At 39.6% G+C, this 23,079-nt stretch overlaps 2 protein-coding genes across 10 annotated transcripts in view; one reads left to right on the forward strand and one right to left on the reverse strand.

Annotated features, from left to right (window-relative positions):
• LOC131249375 (uncharacterized) overlaps positions 1 to 23,079 on the forward strand; it is a 164,210-nt gene that overhangs the window by 135,574 nt on the left and 5,557 nt on the right. For 2 of the 7 annotated variants that reach the window (XM_058250112.1, XM_058250113.1), the window contains exon 1: positions 21,444 to 21,881. The exons of the other annotated variants lie outside the window; for them this stretch is intronic. In XM_058250112.1, the coding sequence (XP_058106095.1) occupies positions 21,863 to 21,881 (19 nt within the window). In that variant the 5' untranslated portion in view covers positions 21,444 to 21,862. Of the gene's footprint in view, positions 1 to 21,443; positions 21,882 to 23,079 lie in introns of those variants that run through there. 7 annotated transcript variants of the gene reach the window in all.
• Positions 1 to 23,079, reverse strand: part of LOC131249373 (disease resistance protein At4g27190-like) — a 161,543-nt gene that overhangs the window by 134,363 nt on the left and 4,101 nt on the right. For all 3 annotated transcript variants that reach the window (XR_009172807.1, XR_009172809.1, XR_009172808.1), the window contains one exon: positions 22,379 to 22,518. The gene's annotated coding sequence lies outside the window, so the exon portion shown is untranslated. The remainder of the gene's footprint in view (positions 1 to 22,378; positions 22,519 to 23,079) is intronic.

Below are 23,079 nucleotides of genomic sequence, written 5' to 3' on the forward strand. Positions count from 1 at the left end.
TATATATATATATATATATATATATAAGAAATGGTTCTATGCGGTCGAGCTCATGGGAACTTCTAATGAGGTCGAGTTGTATGGGCCCCACCATGATGCGTGTTGAACATCTACCCCATCAGTCAGATGCACCATTCCATGGTGGGCCTCGGGCTTAAAAATCTAGTCAATTGATGACTTTTGTGGGCCACACCACGTACAAAAGTTGAGAGGGGTTACCCTCCTATTAAAACATTCATAATCATTTGTTGGGCCCACTGAGGTGTGGTTCACAAATCCAGCCCATCGATTATGTGTATCCCACATGGATGAGGTGTTAGACCAAGTTTTAGAAGCATCCAAATTTTAGGTGGGCCCCACTAAGTACTTTTATATGTTTTAGGCATGTTTTGACATGATTTGAGATGGTATGGCCTGCCTGAGTTCCGTATACGGCTGATTTATGGAATATCCCATCATTTAAAGGAGACCCATCAAATGCATGGTGTTGATGTTCGACACGCATCATGGTGGGGCCACACAGCTCAACCTCATGGGAAGTTCCCATGAGCTAGACTGCATAGAACCACACACACACAGATATATATTTTATATATATATATATATATATATATATATATATATAACATTATTAAAAAGCATCCTTTGCAAATGCTAATGGCCAGGTTAAGGGACGGTTGTACCTGGTCCAAGCTGACTTGACTGATAGGTACAGTTCCCACCTGTAATTTAGATTGGCTAGATTATTATGCCCACGTCCAAATAGAGGTGGCACACTTGATAGAAAGGGTGAATCTCATGCACATAAGGTCATTCCTTACAGGTAAGCACGTGTCAAACCCCATGTGCCTATGCTGGTTATGCCAACTTTGGGGACGTGCCTACCACTACAGGGGGAGAAAAAATTTTTATGTGCATGAAATCTACCTGATCTGATCCACTAGGTGTGCCATCCCATACATGTTTGGCTTTGTTCCCATACACAGCAGAAAATAAAATTTCTTAGAGGTTTAGATTAATTGACTAAGCCTTATGAATCACCAATATATATTATCAAGTTCTCACAATTACTCAAAATAGATATTTTAGATCAGATCATACCTTTTGATTGTTGCTGTCAAATATTGTTGGATTGCTGATGATCGATGCTGTGTCTTTGAAGTAGAAGTAAAGGTTCTCTTCCAAAATAAGAGAAAAAGAAAACCTATATTCAAAGCACTAGAATAGAACTACCGGAGAAACGTTGGATGTGTGATGGATGGATGAATGGGCAAGTAATGGTGTTTTTGAAGGTTGCAGAGGAATGAAATGAAAGTACTAATGCCGTGAAAGTTCTGGGTATATCATGACTTCACTTTTAAGTAGCTGTGGAGAGGCAAGAAGATAGACTTTCAAGAAAAGAAGGGACACAAGCAAAAGAAAAATTGAATACAAGGTGGATCCAGCACGAATGCCACTAAGAGGAGCTTATTTAATTGATGCCTAGGGCCCACCATAATGTGATGCTTTAATCACGTCCAATCTTTTCATTACCTCCGGCCCCTTTATTCTCCTTGGATTCTAAAGTCCAGGACCCGAGTTGCCTAAGCCCTTGCCAAAGGAAAGTTCCTGTGGTTGGAAGCTTCATGGAGCCCACCTAGATGTCCCAAGGATTTCACCCCGATTCATTCAGTACTTTTCAAGCTCTTGTTAGGACATGACTCCAAAAATGAGGTAGATCCAAAACTCAGGTGGACAACACTAAAAGAAAGAGTTGGAATGAAAAGGCCTACCTCAATACCTTTGCAGTGTTATGGAAGCCTTGGTCAGTTCATCTCAATTAGAACGACTTTATGAACGGTTTGGATAGCATGTAAACAGCATGGTGGGTCCTATATAATAGTGGGCATTTCTATCCTGTTTCTAGTAGTGTGGTCCATTTAAATCTTGGATTTGCTTATTTTTGGGATCATGTGGTGACATGCGCTGGAGAAACTAATGTACGGGGTAGGGTGGTGGGGCCACGTAGCTTCCACCCAAAGCTCATTTGATCTAAAATTTAGGTGGTTTACTCCATGTAATCATGCTTCAAACCTGTAAAATCGTCTGTTGTGGCCCAACAAAGTTTCTAATGGCATGGTTTTATTATTATTATTATTATTATTTTATTAGTGTTCAATGATTTTGGCCAGATGCATCTTCTGAATAGACTAGATGACCTCACATACAATCTGGAAGGATTTTACGGTGGGTGTCCCACATCCTAACTATACCAGTGGTGTCATCCATATGAGTTTTGGATCAGCAATATTTTGGATGCCATGAACGACATTAGGTTTCTAACGTTATGAACGGATTAGATGTGATTAAAACGTCATGGTGGCCCATGTGCCAATTTGCAGTCAAAGTTTCCGAAAAAAAGATTGTATTTGATCCACCTCAACTCAAGACATAATAAAAGCAAAAGAAAATGCATTAGGCAAATGAGACCGTGAAATCTGCAAGTTGTTCACATGCAGCACGGAAACGGATACTCCCCCTGCCACCAGCCCATGCCTGGTGGTAGGTGCTCTGTGGGTCCCACCATGATGTATGTTTTTAATTCATCCATGCCGTCCATTCAAGTGAACTATACTATAGGAAACAAGTGGTGATTGAACACCCACCATGAAAAACTTCCTAATGCAACTGTAATGCTTTTGTAATGTTTATTTGCCATCCAACAAGGTGATAAGTTGACCCAATACTGGTAACGATTCTATATGTTTAATTGGCATCCAACCTAGTGATAAGGTGACACAAAACTAGCAATGTTTCTGTAATGTTTATTTGCCATCCAACCAATATACGGATAAGGTGACACAAAACTTGACGAACAAAAAAACAAATAAAATCAGCTTGATCTAAACTTTCGTGCATGGCCCAGGAAGTTTTTAATGGCCAAATGATACAGTTTCCTATAGTATTGTCCACTTAATTAAGATTTTGATCTGGTTATTTTTTGGGTTGATGCCTTAAAGTGATGTGGCAAAACAGCGGAATGATGTGGATTTAGAATACATACATCAAGGTTAGCCTCATGATAAGGGCTGCACCGTCTTGGGTGTAGTTGGGGCTGCACCTAAACTGTTCCCTACCATGCAAGGTGTGACTTAATGTGGTGGTAATTGAACCATGTGTTGCTGTCAGAGATTGGGCCCTATCAAGTATACAGTACTAGACCAAACAATATTCAAACATGCTTTGTTGTAAGTCGCCCAATCAAAATCCTTCTTTGTCAAGTCACCACACGATCAAACTTCCAGATCCTCTCTGAATCTTAACCATCAAAATAGCTAGAAATCCTCTACAGCACATGTTTTATATAGTGCAAATAACAATAAGTGACTGTGGGCCATCATATTGTCATGATATTCAGTCTGTCAATCAAGTGCCCTTGACGCTAGGTCGTGGAGCAAAATATCAATCAGATCCATGACTCACATGAGCCAAACGACGGGGTCAATGTGGATGGGACAGAATGGTAGGTTTGTGTTTGGGCCTCCATGATGTGTATCTTTCATCAAACTTATTAATCATGTATGACTCACCAGGGAAGATGCAAAGATCAGCCTGACCCAACTCATGCAGGCCACACCGCATGAACTTTGTGGTTTGGTGATGCAGGGATGAATGTGATGAGGTCAATCAACATCTTCCTCAAGGGGATAACCATTCTGAATCCATATAGCTTCTTTGGACTCTTCACAAAGATACGTCAAATCGATGAGGAAAATAAGGAAATAAAAATAAATTCTATAAAATTCATGAATTGATTGATAGATGAAATAAATGAGTTTACAACCCTTTAAATAGGGATACTAAGCCTTGGAAGAAGTTTTGGAATTAAACTACAACAAAAACTCTTAGAAATATTGACTTACTATAAATAGTAAACTTACTATTTATAGACCTCATTCCTACTAGACATTATGGTTTTCGGGCAAAAATAATAAGTGTCCTATTTGGCATAACCATGTTATTCTACTAACTTTTCTAAGCACTCTACCTTGTTGGACGCAAGTTCTAAAACTCAAACGACAAAGAGTTATAATTAAACTAAAACTTACTATAAATAGTAAAAACAAAAACAAAATGAATATTTGACTGTCGATATGATGAAATCTCACAAATTCAACGTGCATAACCTGGCATAGGGTTGGGTGGCGAAAGTAGCCTGTCCTACCTCAAAATCATATATGCTATGTCGGATAACTCATTCCGATTTGCGAGATATGCGGTTTTAAGGTCCCGATGGTCAGGATCACTTCCGCCTTAAATCAGGCCTTTTTTTTTTGTCCATCTTAGTCATGAAATTGTACGCGACCCGCTCTACATCATTTGGGATGTAATTTTACATTGTTTTCATTATTGCAGCGGTCTATTCTTTCACAGTGGGTGATCGTTTATATGTACAGTGAACAATAGGGCTTTCACTTGATGGACGGAGTGGGTTTCATGTACACCACATGGTGGGCCTGACAGAGCTTGGGGGTTTAACATGCTGTGTAAGACAGGTGTTATGAATAATTCCAATCCATTCAAACCCATGGCCCCACAAGGAGGGAGCACGTGTCTTGAGTCAAAAACGCGCAAGGTTCAAGGAAAAAAGCCAAACCAAAAGCAAAAGATAAGAGGGAATAAAGGTAGAGCAAAAGGAAACCACGTAGAAAAACAAGAGCAAGTGGACCACTGACATATTTATTTTAATATATGTGATGTATAATTATTTTTCCCCGTATGTTTGTGGTGAGGAAAGCAAGTGGACGTGTTATTTTCTCTGGCAATTTAACAAAAAGTCAGATTTGCATCTACGACCCATTTGGGCCCTCAAAGATGTCCACCATAAATCACCTTTGTCCGTCGGTTTATCAGGCCGATAATAATACACGAGTCCAAATTTCAATTGCAGTACCGGGCGGCAGAACATAGTGAGAATGGAAACATCCACTGTTGAAACCTTACTAAAATCCACCAAGATGTTTATATGCCACCCAAATAATTCGTGAGGTTATTATCTGTTGGATGAGTTGTAGGCATAAATATCATCTTGATCCAAAACTTTATGACCCCCACAAAGTTTCCAACGGTGGGCATTCAATCCCCGTCATTTTGTTGTGTGGCGTGGTCCACATGAGTTTTCCATCTGCCTGATTTTTGGACTCCTGTCCCTATTATAAGCTTGAGGAACTGATGGATGGAGTGGAGTTGTCACAGGCATCTCTGTGGGCCCTATCTAGCTTCTGGACACAAATCCGTGACACATCTAAATTGGGACTATAATGTGAACTATTTGGTTTGACTTAGTTGTATGCCAAGATTAATGCAATTTCTTAGTAAATTCTAAGTGCCTGCATATCATCCATCACACTATTGGAGTATACAACTTCTTCTCTTACATGACTTGTCTAGGCCAGCCCAACCTAGTTTCCTAAACCATGCTTTGGCCACCCGACATGGCCTGTTTTATCTTAGTGGCAACATTAATTTTAAATCTTGTGTGCATAGCTTAGTGTGGAACTTGGCCTATCCAGTAATTTGTGGACATCCATACGAATAGCTTGGTAATTAGGCCATAACATTTAGCAACAAACAAATCTTTAACCCAATGAATGCTCTCTAGACCAAGCTAGGTAAGGGTGGTGGTGGTGTCAGAGTTGGTCATTCGGATATTTTTCTAAGTGCGAGTTTTCTTAAAGTCTTTGTAAGAGAAGAAGGTTGATATTAATAACGTTCTTCAAGAAGAAGGTTGGTTATTCAACTATTCTCTGGTTTTTGCTTGTCGGTTATTCTTTAGGTGAGGCCATTTTTGTAATTGTGGAGCCTGCCTGATTTCAGTGGTTTGTACTCCCTCTGTTCATATATACAATGAAGTAGTAGAGGTTTTATTAAAAAAAATAATAATAAAGTTCTCTCACTCTCCACTTCATTGTTCTTGTCAGTAATACTTTATTATTATTATTATTATTTTAATTTTTGCAATTTGGCTTTCAAGATCAAATTGACTCGATAATTGATTTGCACCAGCTCATTAGTGGCTCTACTTATTAGGTATAAAATAAATCTGCTTTTCTTAGTTCATATGAACAAAATTACCCAATTAATACCAAGGGAATGGAATAAATATTACCCCTCCCTTCGGCATAATCCATTGAAAAGGTGAGGTCCATAGCATAGTCTTTTTCAATGTGATAAAGTCCCGCAGTATCTATTGATAAAGGGGTATTTCCATGGGTTTGCCTTGGTATTGTGTTCATACTGTTGTATTGAATGATCTTGTTTTGCTTTCTGTACATCCTCTGTTGTTGCAATGCTACTATTGGTTGTTTCATACTTTACTAAGAAATTGCACCTACCAAACTGAACATGTACCCAATGGTTGATATGTGAGTAAAAGGATTTTCTGCCCAATCTTTATCAGATAATAACCCAGGAGCAACTCCTGCTTAATGTTGAAGTTCATTTTTCTCCGAGCACCGAACCTATCCCAATAATCGGCCAACTGCTTCTAGATGGGGCTTCCTCGAATTCTTCACGAACTGGCTTTCAACACCAGCTGCAAATACAATATCTAGTCTGGTTATGTCAATCTACCCACCAACTGAAGATACATGCACTTATCTTCCTGCTTATCACCAATTTCTGCTCTTAGCTTCAGATTTGCTTTTATTGGCGAAACATTTCGTCATCTAACTTGCATAACAAGTCCGAAGACAAGATGTTTCCTTGTTCACATTTTTCCACTTCCAAGCCAAGTGCTTCTGCTGACCAAGCTCCATCTTGAGCTGAACAGAGAGATGTTCACATATTCTTTGTATCTCCCCTAAATCATCTCCTGTGATGATGAGGTCATCCACAAATAGTAGAAAATAGTAGAATGATCAAGAATTTCTCATTAGCTTGCTTCCCCAAGGGCAGCCATTGCATTTTAGGGAAATGAGGGTGGGATAAGGGTGGATGCTTGTCGTAGTACCCACCATAAGTACTGATTAAAGCAGTAGGCCACTTCACAAACAGAGACACCCATACATTATTCCTTTGTAAAACGACCAAAGACGCAACATCGGATTTTTATGAAAGAATATGCCTTTTGCCGATGGCTATAATAGATTGTTACACTCGTGCTTGGGAAGCGCTTATTTTCAGTTTACTTTGGTTATTCTCCCTGCCTAAATCCAATTTCGCTTGGTCTATTTAAGATTAAAGATACACCACCCATCTTTTGTTGGTTACCACCCCTGAATTTACAAAGGATTAACAGAACTTCTGCCAAATAAGGAATAGGGTCTTGATTCAATAAGTGGCTCCTCATGTGAGAAGGCCCCATAATGCATAACGGTTATGGCTGTTACCATTAAATAACAGTCGTTACATAACCATTTTTTTATACCATGGATATGATTCAAAGATGTTACTCCACATGTTTCCACTCAAACCAATAATAACTTCGTAACTTTTGGTATTGGTCCAGAATGCCGAATTCAGTGATGTGTTTGCAGGTTTGATTGATTAGTTACATTCTTGAAAAGGTGGGGTTGGAATCCATGATTTCAACCGTGGAAAACTGAGATCCAATCCAACCACAGCAGCTGGACTGAGGGCTACTTCGGTTTCACACCACGAGGAAGTTGGAGAGATCCTTCGTGATATGTTATATGCTGTGAAGTAGGCTTTGGTTCTTTACTTCAGTGTTCCTTTTCATCCTGTACTTCTATAATGATGGTTTGCAGTTAAGAGTGCTTGCTCGACAATAACTGCTGTTCGATCTGATCTTGTGAGCCTGGGGGGGAAGAACCTCAAATTGATTGTTACAGCATGTGTGCTCGGGCTAACTGAGTTCATATCTTGCTGGGTCAGGGTCCTGTTGGGTCCGATTTCATTCTTGAATACTCGAACTCACATGCAAGCGGGTCCAGATATCTGTTGGGTACCATTTAAGTGAAATAAGAGCATTTACATGTTTGGGCCCACTTGATGGATTGCTTTATATCACACAAACAAACAAATTTGTGTACATTTTTTTTTCCCCATTTTTGTAGCCCATTAAAACTTTTAGGGCCTGTTTGATTTTTTCAAAGCTTGTGTAAACACCCTGTGAATGGGTAATTATTACCATTTCACATCATTGGAAAATCCATAGGAATTCCCATCTTGGAAACCGATTTAAAAGAGCTAATTTAAACTTATGGACCCTAAGGTGATGTATATTATATATCCATTATGTCCATCCGTTTTACCATAATATCTTGAGGCATGAGTCAAAAAATGAGGCAATCTAACACTCAAGTGGCCCACACCAAAAGAAATAATGGCCCCAATAGGTTTTTAGCTGTAAGTGTTCTATTTTTTTTTTCCCATGGCGTGGTCCACTTGAGCTTTGGATATGCCTCATTTTTTGTCTCATGCCATAAATTCAGCTTCCATAATGGATGAATGGTGTGGATAAGCAACACGCATCACAGTGGGATCCACAAATATTTTGCAGCATTCTCCGTTTTTGCATCTAAAGAGTAGTTGGTCAAATCAAGCATTAGGAAGAGTGGCGTAAATGCCAAATGAAATAAGCCTTAACTCTTAGGATCTGCTTCATTGATCGGAAACTAATGAATGAGGTGGATTTCTCGCAGACTTATCCATGGCCCATATAGTTTCTGTCCAAAGATAAGTATGATTTAAAATTTAGGTGGCCCACTTAAGTCTCTAATGGCTAGAGTTTTTTCAATGTGCAATCATATTGGTCAGATGCATCTTCTGAATGGACTAGATGACATATACAAAAAGTGCATGGTAGGAGTCACATACAATCTGAAAAGTTCTTACAGTGAGTGTCCCCATCCCAGCTATACCTCAGTCGTTGCCCACCTGAATTTTCAATCGGCCCTTTTTATTTATTTATTTATTTAATACCAAGAACGTTAGGGGCCTCACATGATGAACGGATTAGATAGGATTAAAACATCACAATAAACTCTATTGCCGATTTGTACTTTGAGCTTCTCATAAATCGGTTGCACTTGATCCGCACTGGATCTGCTTAAGACAGAAGAATAAAAAAAGCATTAGTCAATATAGGCGGCCAAATTAGTCTAATTTTCCTCCGATCAAGCAGAACTGGTCACATACAGCGCATACATCCCTGTATTATGCTTTTTCTTTTTGGTTTTTTTCTTTTAAAATAATAATAAAAAAAAAAATAATAATAATAAATAAATAAAAGGAAGAAGAAGAAAAAAACCACACATCCCTTCCTTGCCTAGAACATGCCCGTTCTTTGAAATCTGCCGTATAGGTGGTTCTCAAATAAAGATCACCAAAATCAGCATGGAAACCGATTGGCTGGTGTACACACCACCAACGTGGCTGGTGTGTTTACGGCAACAAGTTTTGTGGGTCATATCAGGAGACATGTGTTATATCCAAACCGTCCCTCCATTTGGCGAGCTCGTCTCAGGCTTGAGCTGAAAAAGAAGACAGATCCAAAGATCAAGTGGACCACACTTCAAAAAGCAGTAGAGGACTGGATGTCTACCATTGAAATCTTTTTTGGGGTCAGAAGTTTTGGATCAATATGATATTTGTTTTTCCTTTTCATCTAGGTTTGTATGACATTATGAATACATTGGATGGAAAATAAATGTTATGGTGGGCACCCGAATGTTTTAATGGTGACAATCATTGTCCTACTGTCATTTGTGGTGTGTTTGACTTGAGCTTTGGATATGACTCGTTTTTGGATTCGTGCTTTAAAATGATCTCGCCAAATAGATGAATGGTATGGATATAATAGATATATCATTGTGAGGCCCATGTAACTTTGATCCCTGAAAACTGTTTGTATAACCCAAAGCCAGAGGAGCGTCAGCGCTTGTCTTACCCACACCAGCCAAATTGGAGGTGTGTGGTACACTTGTCAATCCGCTTCCAATCGACATAGTCTACTCATTAGGTGGGCTTCACAAGGAAATTGATGTCATTGTCGCCCACCTAACCAGCTAGTAGAGGTTTTTTGTTTTTTGTTTTTGTTTTTAACGTTAATGGTCAAAGTAGATTTCCTGTAATCATCAAGTGGGCCCTATAAAAACTAAGGATATGCATCTCTCTCAATTATTTCCCTTGGTACTGTGGCCTACTTAAGTCACAAGTTAGTCTAATTTTCATCCTTGGTATATACGTATATGTATGTATGGATGTATGATAGGTTTCCTCTCATGAGAACTTTTCATGAGGACAACCTCTGTGGACTTTACCGTGAACAGTATTGGACATTCGCATCATGCACTTATTAGGTCCCCTCTAAGTTATAAAATGTCTTAAAAATCAATCATATTAGAAACTTAGGTGGTTGCCTAATCTAAAAGTATATAAAATCATGCCTAAAACATCTAAAAGCATTTGATGAGGATCACTTGAGTTTTGAAATGGCTTGAAATTATGTGTGATCCTTTATCCTAATAAAACACACAATGGATGGGTTAGATATCTAAACCATATCTTAGTGGACCCTATAAACAATCAATTTTTTTTAAATGAGTGACATCCACTCTTAATTATTTTCAAAGGTGTAGCCTCCTTAATTAAGTAATACATTGACATGATTTTAAGTAGAGCTGGGAAGAATCTGACCCGATCTGATGGATTCGACCCGATCCAATCTGAACCGGAGGCTAGGATTGGGTCGGATCGAGTAAGCTCACTCAGATCCGACCCGATCCAATTTGAACCGGAGGCTAGGATTGGGTCGGATCGAGTAAGCTCACTCAGATCCAACCGTACATTGAATCGAGTTTGGATTAGTGGCCAATCCGGACTGATCCAATTAGGGATCCGATCCAATTCGATCGGGTACGTATATAAGATATTTTTACATTTTATTTTATTTTTTTACTTTTTTACTACCCTCACCCGAATGAAGCTTTAATCCCTTCTCTTTCTCTACTCAAACGAGCAGCGCCACACCCACTCATCTCGATCCGCTTCCGCTAGCGCCGAGCTCTAGACAGACCCTGACCCCAGTCCGCTTCCACTCCAACGAGAGTCCACCACGATTTAAAATTAGAGGTGATGCTTCAACCGCACAAATGACATGATTCTACAGAAATCCAGACCATCCAAATTTCTGAGCATGAAAGAGTGGTTTCACTGAGAAGAAGGTACAGTAAGTCTTCAAATTTTGACTTCCCGCATTTCTTTTTACTGCTAACCATCCATTTGAAAGGCATCGATTAGATGGGTGGAAAGATCTTGCAGAGTTTTGTGGCAGACAAGCTTCGTGTAGCAAGGATGCCACACGCAATCCTAGTCATTTTTTTAGGAATTGGAAATGTCGATAATGTTTTAGGCAGCAGGTAAAACATCCAAGCTATACGGGATTGACCATGTTATATAAGTAAGATCCAAACCGTACCATCTAATCCGACTTGGTTTCCTTGACCGAGTCGGACTTGGCTCGGATCAGGCCATCAGTGCACCGGATCGAATCGAATCAGATGACCCGAACTCGGTCCCGGGTCGAATCGAGTTCAGGTCAATTTGGGAAATTTTCGGACCGAGTCGAGTTGGACCCAATTCGATCCGACTCAACTCGATGTCCATCTCTAATTTTAAGTCCCATGACCCATCATAAAAGGGTGTATCTAATTGATGAAGTGGATATACTATACATGCATACACACACATACAAACATACATAGATACATACATATAAGTATGCTCACCCGCACATCTTCTTACATGAGCACCCATGCCCACCTTCGCTAGGCACGAAATTTGAATGGTCTATGTGATGTAACACTCCTTGAAACTTTATGGGCCTAATTTTTGGCCTAATCCAAAACTGGCCATAGCAAAGAGATGCAAATCGAAGGAGGAAATTGTTTCCATTTTCCATGGCCCACCAGAATTTTGTATTAGGTTGAAAGTTGGGCTCGTGAAGTTCCACATGGTGGGCATGTGAAGTTTCAAAGTGTCGCATCACATGGACTGTTCAGATTCCGTGCCTAAGACGTGTGCAAATCTGCGCAAGGGTGTTCACATAACAAGGTGCGTAAGTGAGCACTCCCCCACACACACACTCTCTCTCTAGGATGAGGATTGCGAACTACCTCTGCCCGTCCCTAGCTCCAAACAGGCAGTTCTGTGGGCTGGCCCACCGTGATGTATCTGTATATCCAAACCGTCAATCCCTTTTCTCAGATTATTTCAAGGCATGAACACAAAAATGAGGCAGATCCAACAATCAAGTGGACCACACCAAATAATAAGCTTGGTTGCATTAAAATGCAAAAAGCATTAAATGTCAATCGCATTAAATGCAAGAGTCATCTGTGTTGTGGCCCATTTGATTGTTGGATCTGCCTCATTTTTGTCTTGATGCCTTAAAATGATCTGAGAATAGGGATAGACGGTTTGGATGTATAGATACATCATGGCGGGCTCGCCCATAGAACTGCCCGTTCAGAGCTAGGGACCAGGGGTAGTACCCAATCCGGCTGCTCCCTCTGCTTTTGTAACTGTAAAAGGGTTGGGGGGCAATCACTTTTTAGATCATGGCTTGTAATCCTGGAGCCTTTCCCTTTACAACCGAGCGCACTACTCTCCCGAGGAGAGAGCTAACCCTTAGCTAATTGGAACCCCTACGGGAGGTCCCTACCCCCCTAGGAGACAAGTACAACCACTAGGGAATGCCCACCCCAAACACTCCTTACGAAGGGAAGGCACTCTCTCTCTCTCTCTCTCTCTCTCTCTCTCTCTCTATATATATATATATATATATATATATATATATATATATATATATATGTCCCCTTTAGGTTATGAGATATCCCAAAAATCAGCCATATACGGAATGCAGGTAGGCCAAACCATCTAAAACCATGCAAAGACATGATCAAAACATATAAAAGCAGGTGGCGGAGCCCACTTGAATTTTGGATGGGGCTGAAACTTGGTCTGACCCCTCATCTAAGTAAGACATATCGTGGCTGGGATAAATTTATGAACCACATCTTAGTGGGCCCAATAAATGATTATGAATGTTTTAATGGGAGTGTAATCCCTCTCAACTATTGAATGTGGTGTGGAACACCTACTACACCAAAAACGTCATTTAGGAACGGTTAAAACCATTCCTAAATCCCTTAAGGAACGGTTTAAAACCGTTCCTAAAAGAGGCGTTGCATATAATCTGGAACGGTTCAATACTGTATCAAGTACCGTTTCAAATTTTAAGTACAGACTCTTAGGAACGGTTTTAAACCGTTCGTAAGTTTGCAAACGGTCAATTTCAAATTTTAGGAACGGTTTTAAACCGTTCGCAATGGGCAAATTTTAAATTTTTGGACCGGTATTTTTCATTATTTCGAATGGCCAATAAAAGCTATACATTTGTTTTTATATTTAAAAACCAAAGAATATTATATACAATTAAAAATTAAATATTGAACAAATTGCTTACAACTTTATAATAAAAAATTATATATATTTACAACAATAAGTTTACAATTGCATGAATACAATAAAAATAAATAAAAAAATCCTCCAAGATGTGCTCCAAGAAAACACATGGTCCTTTGTGGTTGCACCATGACTTGCAATGACACTCTGAAAGAGGAACTTGTCTTTGCATTACATATCAGGTAGAGCTTCTTTTTGGGCTTGCATTGTAATTTAAAATCAAAACAAAGACCGTAAGCAATTTGATTAGCCAAAAAACAACATAAAGATTCAAAAACTAAACACGCAAAAGAGTGACTATTCAACAACAAAAACTAGAGGATCACCTATAATGTTGCATGTCATCCCAGGCAAAACAATGCCTGTGTTAGGATGCACAGTGTTTCTTTGGATTGGTTATTTTAACCTGAAAACAATAAGGCACAGAAAAAAAAAAAAGAAGGCCCAGCCCATGATGGGTAATATCAGATCAAGAGGCAGGCCCACCAGTACCATTACAGGGTCAAAAAAAAAGAAAAAGAAAGGTCAAGCCTTTCGGTCAAAGCATCACATGATACCTCAAAAATAAAACATTCAGGAAATCAATTAGCATATAGATTTCTTCTTTTGTTCCAGCAAGAAAGCCCATTCAGTACTTGAAATGTGAACTACTCATGCATGACCTGACTGTCATTGCATTGACCCTCTTCCATTATAGGAAAAGCAGTTGAAACTCGATTTTTGCAAGGGAAAGCACTGAAACGCATCAAATCCAGCAGATTACTTACATTCTTTCCATACCTAGAAAAAAGGATAACTCGTTGTTTCCGAGAAATTACCAAAATTGCCCAAACAAGCAGCTACCAAAGAGAAACGAGATCCACACACGTCACCAAGTTCTTTAGATCGAGATCAAGAGAGAGGGTTGAGATCGGGAGAGGGAGATCAAGAGAGAGGGTTGAGATCGGGAGAGGGAGATTGAGAGAGGGAGAGGGAAAGGGAGATGAGAGAGGGAGACGGAGGCGCGGTCTGCGAAATGGAGGTTTTAGGGCTATTGGCGTAAGAAAATAGGTAAAATCAATCGGTAGTCTACGGTACATATAGAGCAATGTACCTCTTGGGCCTTATGGGGTCCACTGAGAGGTATCTAACTGAATCCATTCTGTCCATCTGTTTTAAAATAAAACAATAAAATAACATCATAAAAACTAAGAATATCCGACCATCAATTGAGACACACCAACAAAACAGTGAAAGTAACCACTTAAAATAGCAGTACGGTTCAGAATTGGAGTACGGCTCAGAACCGTTTGCGATCAGAAATGGCTTAAAGTCGTTTTTGAACCAAAATCGTATGTGTTCCAGTTCACCAATTTTGGTGTAGTGACCCAAGTCATGAATTGACTTAATTTTTAAGTCTGTTGCCCACCATGAAATGGTGCGTCTGGCTTATGGGGTAGATGTTTGAGACACATCACAGTGAGGCCCACACAGCCTCGACCTCATAGTCCCATTTCCCTTACACACACACACACACACACACACACACACACACACACACACACACACACACATAGGGAAAAGGTTCTATACACTCGACCGTATTATACCTTCCATAAGATCAAGTGTTGGCAGCACGTTATTCGTCGGATGGTGAAAATTTTAAACAAATCGAGAAATTTTATAGGGAAATTGGATAAACAGAACCAGTGTAACCGGTTATTAAAATATCCCTCCACCTCTATCTCTCTCACGCTTATTTTATGCCAAAAACCTTGCCCTAGAAACTTACGTGGGGCCTACCGTGGTCTCTCTCTCTCTCTCTCTCTCTCTCTCTCTCTCTCTCTCTCTTTTCTTAATAGAAATCCACCCATCCATCCATTTTTCCATATCATTTTAGGACAAGAAACCAAAAATGAGCCGGATCCAAGACTCAAGTGGGCCAAAAACGTGAGGATTGAACGTCCACAGTTGAAATATTCATGGGGCAATAGAAATTTTAAATTAGGATAATATTTTTGTTTTCATTTCATCTCAGTAGGAATATTGTTATGAACGGTATGGATGCAATTGAAACATCACTTTGACATGGGAAGGTTTCAACGGTAGAAATTTCCCTACCCACCTTTTCTTTTAGTGCGGCCCACTTGAGTCTTGGATCCGGCTCATTTTTGTCCCCACGTCCTAAAATGATCTCCAAAAATTGATGGATGAGATGGATTTCTCACAAACACTATGGATGTCCGTGACAGAAAACAGTACAACCTTGACACGCCAGACAATTTCTCAATGATAGAAGTTCAATTTGCATACTGAATAACTCAGTACCATTAGCGTACTGAATAAACTCTATGGGTCCACCGTTATTTATTTAGTTTATCCACTCCGTTCATCTGTGTTGACAGATAAGTTTAGGTCTTCAGAACAAAAAGAAAGCATATACAAGGCTCAAGTGGACCACACCACAGTAAATAGTGTGATTAAACCTTTATTGTTGAAAAATTCTTGGAGGTCATAGAAGTTTTGGATCAAGCTGATGTTTGTGTTTTATCTTCATCCATGTCTTTTTGATATTATTAACAGGTTGGATGGCAAATAAACATTAATGTGGGCTCTAGGAAGGTTTCAACGGTGGAAATCATTATTCTACACTGTTTCCTATGGCATGGTCCACTTGACTTTGGATTTACTATAATTTTGGGATCAACCCTTAAAATTAGCAGGAAAAATGGATGGATGATGCGGATAAACCACATACATTCACAGTGGGCTCAACTGAGTTTACTCAGTACGATAAAAGCGTACCTGAGTAACTCAGTACGCAATCCGATTTATGAGGATTAGCTATGACAGGCTGAGTAGCGAGACACGCTGCTGAATTGATGTTACTGTAGGCCCCACCATGGTGTATATTTTGTATCCACACCTTCCATCCATTTGGAGAGATCATTTTAGGGCAACATCCAAAGAATGAGTTAAATCCAAAGCTCCAGTGGACCCCAGAATAGAAAAGAGTGGGACAGTAACGCCCACCATTAAAAACTTCTAAAGTCCACAAAAGTTATAGATAAAGCTGATATTTGTGTTTTCTCTTATTTCATGTCTTCTTTAACTTTTGAACAGGTTTGATTTCAAATAAACATTATGGTGGCCTTGGGATAGTTTCAATGGTGGGAATCACTCTTCCCACTATTTTTTGTAGTGGAGTCCATTATAGATTTTTATCTTCCTCATTCTTTGTCTCATGCCCTAAAATTATATCTTTAAATGGATGGACAGTGTGGATACAACACATACATCATAGTGGGGCCATGGAACTTGGTGACATAACTTCGGTAGCCGACGTGCTACTCAACCTATCAGGGACGCAGATTGCGTCCTACCCCTGCTCGTCTCTAGTCCAAACGGGCAGTTCTATAGGCGGGCCCACTATGATGTATCGGTTTATCCAAGCCGTTCAACCCCTTTCTAAGATCATTCTAATGCATTGACACAAAAATGAAGCAGATCCAATGCTCAAATGGACCCCACCACATAAGACTCTTGCATTTAATGCAACTAGCTTTTAATGTTTCATGCAATGCAGCCAAGCTTATTATTTGGTGTGGTCCACTTGAGTGTTGGATCTGCCTATTTTTGTGTTAATGCGTTAATATGATCTTAGAAAAGGAATGAACAGCTTGGATAAACGGATACATCACAGTAGGCCCACCTACAAAATTGCCTGTTCGGGGCTAGAGACGGGCGGGGGTAGGATGCAATCCGCGTCCACCTCTCGGTATCTAATCTGCCTACATCTACTTCCTTTAGAGCTTTGTGGGGGCCCAACGTGATGTAAGTGTTTTATCTACTCCGTTCAAAGATTTTCTCAGATCATTTTAATATATGAACCAAAAAATGAAGCAGGTCCAAGGCTTAAGTGGACTACAAGGTGGGGATTGAACGTCCACCATTAAAAACTTCTTGTGAGTTAGAGAAGTTTCGGATCAAGTTGATATTTGTGTTTTCAATTCATCCATGTTTACATGACCTTATGAATAGGTTGGATGGTAAAACAACATAATCCTGGCACTTAGAAAGGTTCCAATGGTGAGTGTCATTATCAGTACAACCTCCTTTATTATGGTCCATTGGAGTTATGGACCTGCCTCATTTTTAGGATAATAACTTAAAACGATACGAGAAAATCTTTTAATGGCGTAGATAAAACACTTACATCACGATGAGCCTCACAGAGCCCTGCCCATTTGGAGGACGCAATACACGTCCTATTAAAAGTTGCAATGGACTCCAACGCTATCTAGACGCAAATTAGCTATGACAGGTTACATCACCAGACCCACCATGATGTATGTGTTATATCCATACTGTCCATTCACTCGAAGATATCAATTTAATGCATGAGACAAAGAAAGAGTCAGGTCCAAAGTTGGAATGTACACACCACATAAAACAGTGGATAAAGTGATGCCCACCATTAAAATTTTCTAAGGGCCACAAAAGTTTTCGATCAAGCTGAAATTTGTGTTTTTCATTCTTTCATGCATGTCTTAACTTATGAATAAGTTGGATCTCGGATAAACATCACAATGGGCCTTAAGAAGGTTTCAACGGCAAATACGTGTGAGAGAGGGGGATGGATATTTTAATAATCTGTTTCACCAGTTTTGTTTCTCCAATTTTCCTATAAAATCTCCTCATTTGTTTAAAATTTTCACCATCCGAACTAATAACATGCCGCCGACACTCGACCTTTTCCTCTCTCTCTCTCTCTCTCTCTCTCTCTCTCTCTCTCTCTCTCTATATATATATATATATATATATATATATATATATATATATATATATATATATATATATCACCCGTAAAAGTCAAAAGAGGCCGGAATATGGAACATACATTGCTTTCTTTTCCTCCGGACGCGGATTGCGTACTACCCCCGCCTGGATTACCAACCGTCCGGGCAGGGCTATGTGGGGCCCATCGTGATGTAAGTGTTTTATCCACACCTTTGACCATTTTTCTGAGATCATTTTAAGGTTTGATCCTAAAACAGGTCCACAACTCTAGTGGACCACACCAAAAGGACGCTGCACTGATAATGACACCTGCTATTGAAACCTCCAAAGTGATTTTTTTTTACCATCCAACCTATTCCTAAGGCGACGTAGACGTGGATGAAGTGAAAACACAAATATAAGCTTGATCCAAAACTTATCCAGCTCCAAGAAGTTTTTGATGGTGGAAGTTCAATCCCCACATTGTGGTCCACTTAAGCTTGTAACTGCCTCATTTTTTGGTTAACATCTTAAAATGATCTGAGAAAAGTGTTGAACGGCGTGGATAAAACACTTACATCACGGTGGGCCCCACAGAACCCTGCCCGTCCGGGCTGGGGTAGGACGCAATCCGCGTCCTTTTCCTACATCCACAGTAAGCCTAAGAGGCATCGCTACGTATCATACCAAGGTAAACCGGTTCCTATGCGTCAGCACTGACGTCACATAAAGTGGGTCCCTCTTTCTACAAAAAGAAAAGGTGCATTTAGTAGATCCATCTCTCCACAACATGTGGCAGTTTATATGCAATCTGGACTGTCCATCTAGTTCACTTTCTTGCTGGATGGAAGAAGATTAAAAAACATAAAAATCATTCATCAGATCGTTATATCCATTTGATCAGTGGCTGTAAACAACCATTTTACGATCACCTTTCATTGCAGATAAGTGTATGAAATCCGATAGAATCTAAAATTATTGATAGTTTCGTGATCATTAACTAGATGGACGGATTTGATTCATTTGTTACATTGCCACACGTACTGTCAAGCGAAGGATCTAAAATGTTCCTGGATCCACTGTATCATCTCCCAAACAGTCACGTTTGATCCCCACGCAACAACCAACCACACGCACACGGAAACGCCAGTGCACCCTCACAAGTAGAGCTGGGCATCGAGTGCATTCAGACTCAGTTAGGGCTGACTTGACTTGATCCGGTTTTGAAATAGGCCTGATTAAAACTCGATCGACTCGATACCGAGTCTAGCATACACGATGCGAGTTCAGTTTGGAGTGATCCGGACCGAGACCGATCCGGTCAGAAGTACCAAGTCAGGTTGAGATTGCACCGAGTTGGATTAAGAGATGAGAGAGAAGAGTGGAGAGGGGAGAGAGAGAGGAGGGGGAGGAGGAGGGTGATGGTGGTGGGTGGTTGCTGGGCTTGGAAGAGGAGGGAGGGAGGGAGGGAGTTTGAGATCGGGTTGGGATAGGGTGCGGCGAGTAGGGTTAGAGAGTCGGGTTAAGTTGGGTTTTGGATCGAGTCGATTGAGTCTAACCGGATCGAGTCAGGTCAAGTTACTAGGTAACTCGAACTCAAACTCAACTCGGTTTGAGTTCGGATTGGGCGAAGCCTACTTGGTTCAGATCAACTCACCCATTCGGTTCAGGTCGAGTAGAGAGTTGTCCCATGCCCGCCTCTACTCACAAGGATGCGGATTACCTCCGAACACCGAAGCTAGGTGAGCCTCACCGTGATGTTTATTAGAAATCCACCCGTCCATCTGCTTTGCCAGCTCATTCTAGGACACAAGCCAAAAAATAAGGGGTTGTGGATTAGTAGCTACCCCACCAAGACCAAGCTAGATATGAATGTCATGTTTGGGGCTCTGTGGGGGGCCATTGATCTATATATTTTACCATGCCATTCATATATTTTAATGGATCATTTGAGCACGTGAGCTCAAAAATGAGGCATGGGGATTTAAAGCTTGTCGTTGAAAACTTTGTTGTAAAATAGATGTCTTAAATCTGTAATTCACCGCGTTGCTCGACCAGTTGAGGGACTGGCTCGACCGGTCGAAGGGTTCCTTTGACTGGTCGAGGCGAGGGTGTCCTTTGACCAGTCGAAGCCTAAGCTCGACCAGTCGAAGGTTATAAGATGGTGCGCGAATTCTGCGTGGTCTGCGTAAATTTGAGGCGATTTCAAAGATGCGCGTAAATAGAGTTTCTTAAACTATAAATAGGGGTCCTTAGGGTCTTTGTAATGTATACTAATGCTTTCTAAAGATATTCTAAGGGTTCCTAAAAGCCGAATGAATGGAAGAGAAAGTTGAAGTTGAATCTGAATGATTCATTGGGGTCTTTGGAGGAGAAACATGTTGATGGCGAGGGCTTAAATTTGGGTTTTGGCTTATAAACTTAACTATTTCTACGTTATGTTTACTTTTGGCTTATAAACATACCTATTTCTACATTATGTTTAATTTTATAGGAATATCATTTTTTTTAAAGGAAAAAAAAATGTTAATTGGACTTATTTCTTGTGTCAATCATTTTGACTGTTCATATTAAAGAACAATTAGCAAATGGTTAATATTTGTTCAATGGGTGTGAAACTTGCATAAAAACTCATGAAATGTGCACTGGACCTAATGAACGATCTAAATCAATAGATTGGACTTTCCAAGTCTCCCAATGCTACTAGGAGTACTCTTAACTTACATTGCTTTGATGCTCTAAAGCAAAATCTAATGAAAGCAATCTACCACACCTTTTCCAGATCATCAAAGCAAAATCTAATGAAAGCAATCTACCACACCTTGATTTTCACCACAAAAAAAAATCAAATAAGCTTCAGAATACATGTTTTTGTATTAATCTAAATTCCCTTCACCTTGCTGCAAGAATTAAGATTGGCAAAGCTAGATTTTGAATGAAATTTTCATCACAATGTATATGCACCTATGAATGCAATGCTGAAAATTTTCTGTATTAACAATTTCTCAATCGTACTATGTCTGGCGTATGAAGAGAAAATCTTGGGTACTCTTGCAGGGTGTGATAGTTGATATGCAGGGAATATGAAATTGATACATATCTCAAACAGTCATTATATTATACTTGGACATACATAACAATAATTCGAACTATCATCATACCCATGCTAAAATACTTCCCTTTACCTCACTTCCTACCAAAAAAAAAAAGACTAACAGAAAATCCACAAAAGTAAATACATGTATGAACTTTAATGCAGTATCTTTGGTATTGTTTGAGGTTCATCCATAGTCAAGCACTCAAGCTGATCTCTTTCATTACCAGTGCAGGCATTCCTTTTTGAAGTATCAAATTTCTCCTCAACAGAAGTATCAGTTGGCTACATGCATTCCTTTCTGAACGCCTTCTTTGTTCCTTTGACTGCTGAAGTTTGAATATTTAACGAATTCATGGATTTGTTTCATACTCCCAACTTTTATGGTTGAAGATGCACTGCATTTTACATCCAGTGATTCAGGTACCTGAGAAAAAATCTGAGAGGCCTGTAACTGATCTTGTAATACATTGTGGCTTTCAAGCACTTCGTTTGCAGGTTCTCCAAGTTCTAAAATAGAGCTGATGATGGCGACCAAATATGTTACAAAATGCTCCTAGTAATGCTCTTTGCATTAGCTGAATAGCTGTTACATTGCTCTCAATCCAGTTCGACTATCTGATACATTCTGATTTCTGGGTTAAAAACAAAGGTTATGACCATCATTTTTTTCTTATAAAATTTTTACAAATTTAGCACATGGAAGAAGTCAACAGGAAAATCCATACAGAGCCTTGTAGTGCCCTTTAACAACTAGCACAATGGATTGGGTAGAGTACCTAATTGGTGCACATACACATCAGAGCCAGTTGTTAAATGGAACCTTATGGCCAGTGAAGAAAATCTTTATGTCTAGCAGTGGATTTTGTCCATGCAATTGGCTTTCAAACTCTCATAGAAACCTCAAAAGAACAAACTCCTCATCATTTCAAGCCAATCCAAACAAGCATATATAATTTACTATTAAACCTGTGTCAAGACGATCCTAGCAAAGAGATGACCCGTGAAGGGAAGGGAGTTAAAAATAAAAAATAAAAATAAGAGAACCCAACTGACCTTCATAGTTTATGACAGAAGAAGAAGGTTTGCGTTGGAGCTTTCCATCCATACCAAATCCAGCAAAGTTAGTTCCCAAAACAGGAAATCTCTCCTTTCCATCCTTTCTTCAACTCTGAAAATCTCTTACCCTCTTCTCACTGTCAAAGATAGTACACCAAAACCACCATAACCCAAAAGGCAGTAATTTCCACATGAAATTTCATACACAAAACCAATGCAAACACAGAAGTAAAAGCCAAATGAGAAACATTTTCAACGCAACAAGAAAACCTCCCACCTAAAATTCTCACACCAGAACTACCATTTTCATGAGAAATAAAGCAAAAAAGAAGAGCTTTTCAGCTTCTTCATTTAAAAACCCAATAAAAAACCACTCAGCAAAAACTCAGCTGCAAAAGGCAAAAAAAAAGAGACTGAAATTCCACCCTAATCAGACCACCATTTCAGCACCAATTCAAAGATTCAAAATTCCCACCTTTTTTTTTCCATTCAAAATCTTCTTGAGAACAAAACCCACATGCAGAAACATGAAATCTCACCCCACTAAATCACCAAAGTCCCATCTTTATCATGCAAGCATCCTCAAAATTCTCCTAAAAACAAAACCCAAAATGTCAAATTCAATCCTCCAAGCAAACAAAACTCAAGATGCTAAATTCATTTCCTCCTAGCAAACAAACTTGAGAAATCATGTCCTT

This window comes from Magnolia sinica, chromosome 6, assembly GCF_029962835.1.
Source record: "Magnolia sinica isolate HGM2019 chromosome 6, MsV1, whole genome shotgun sequence".
Lineage (NCBI taxonomy): Eukaryota > Viridiplantae > Streptophyta > Magnoliopsida > Magnoliales > Magnoliaceae > Magnolia > Magnolia sinica.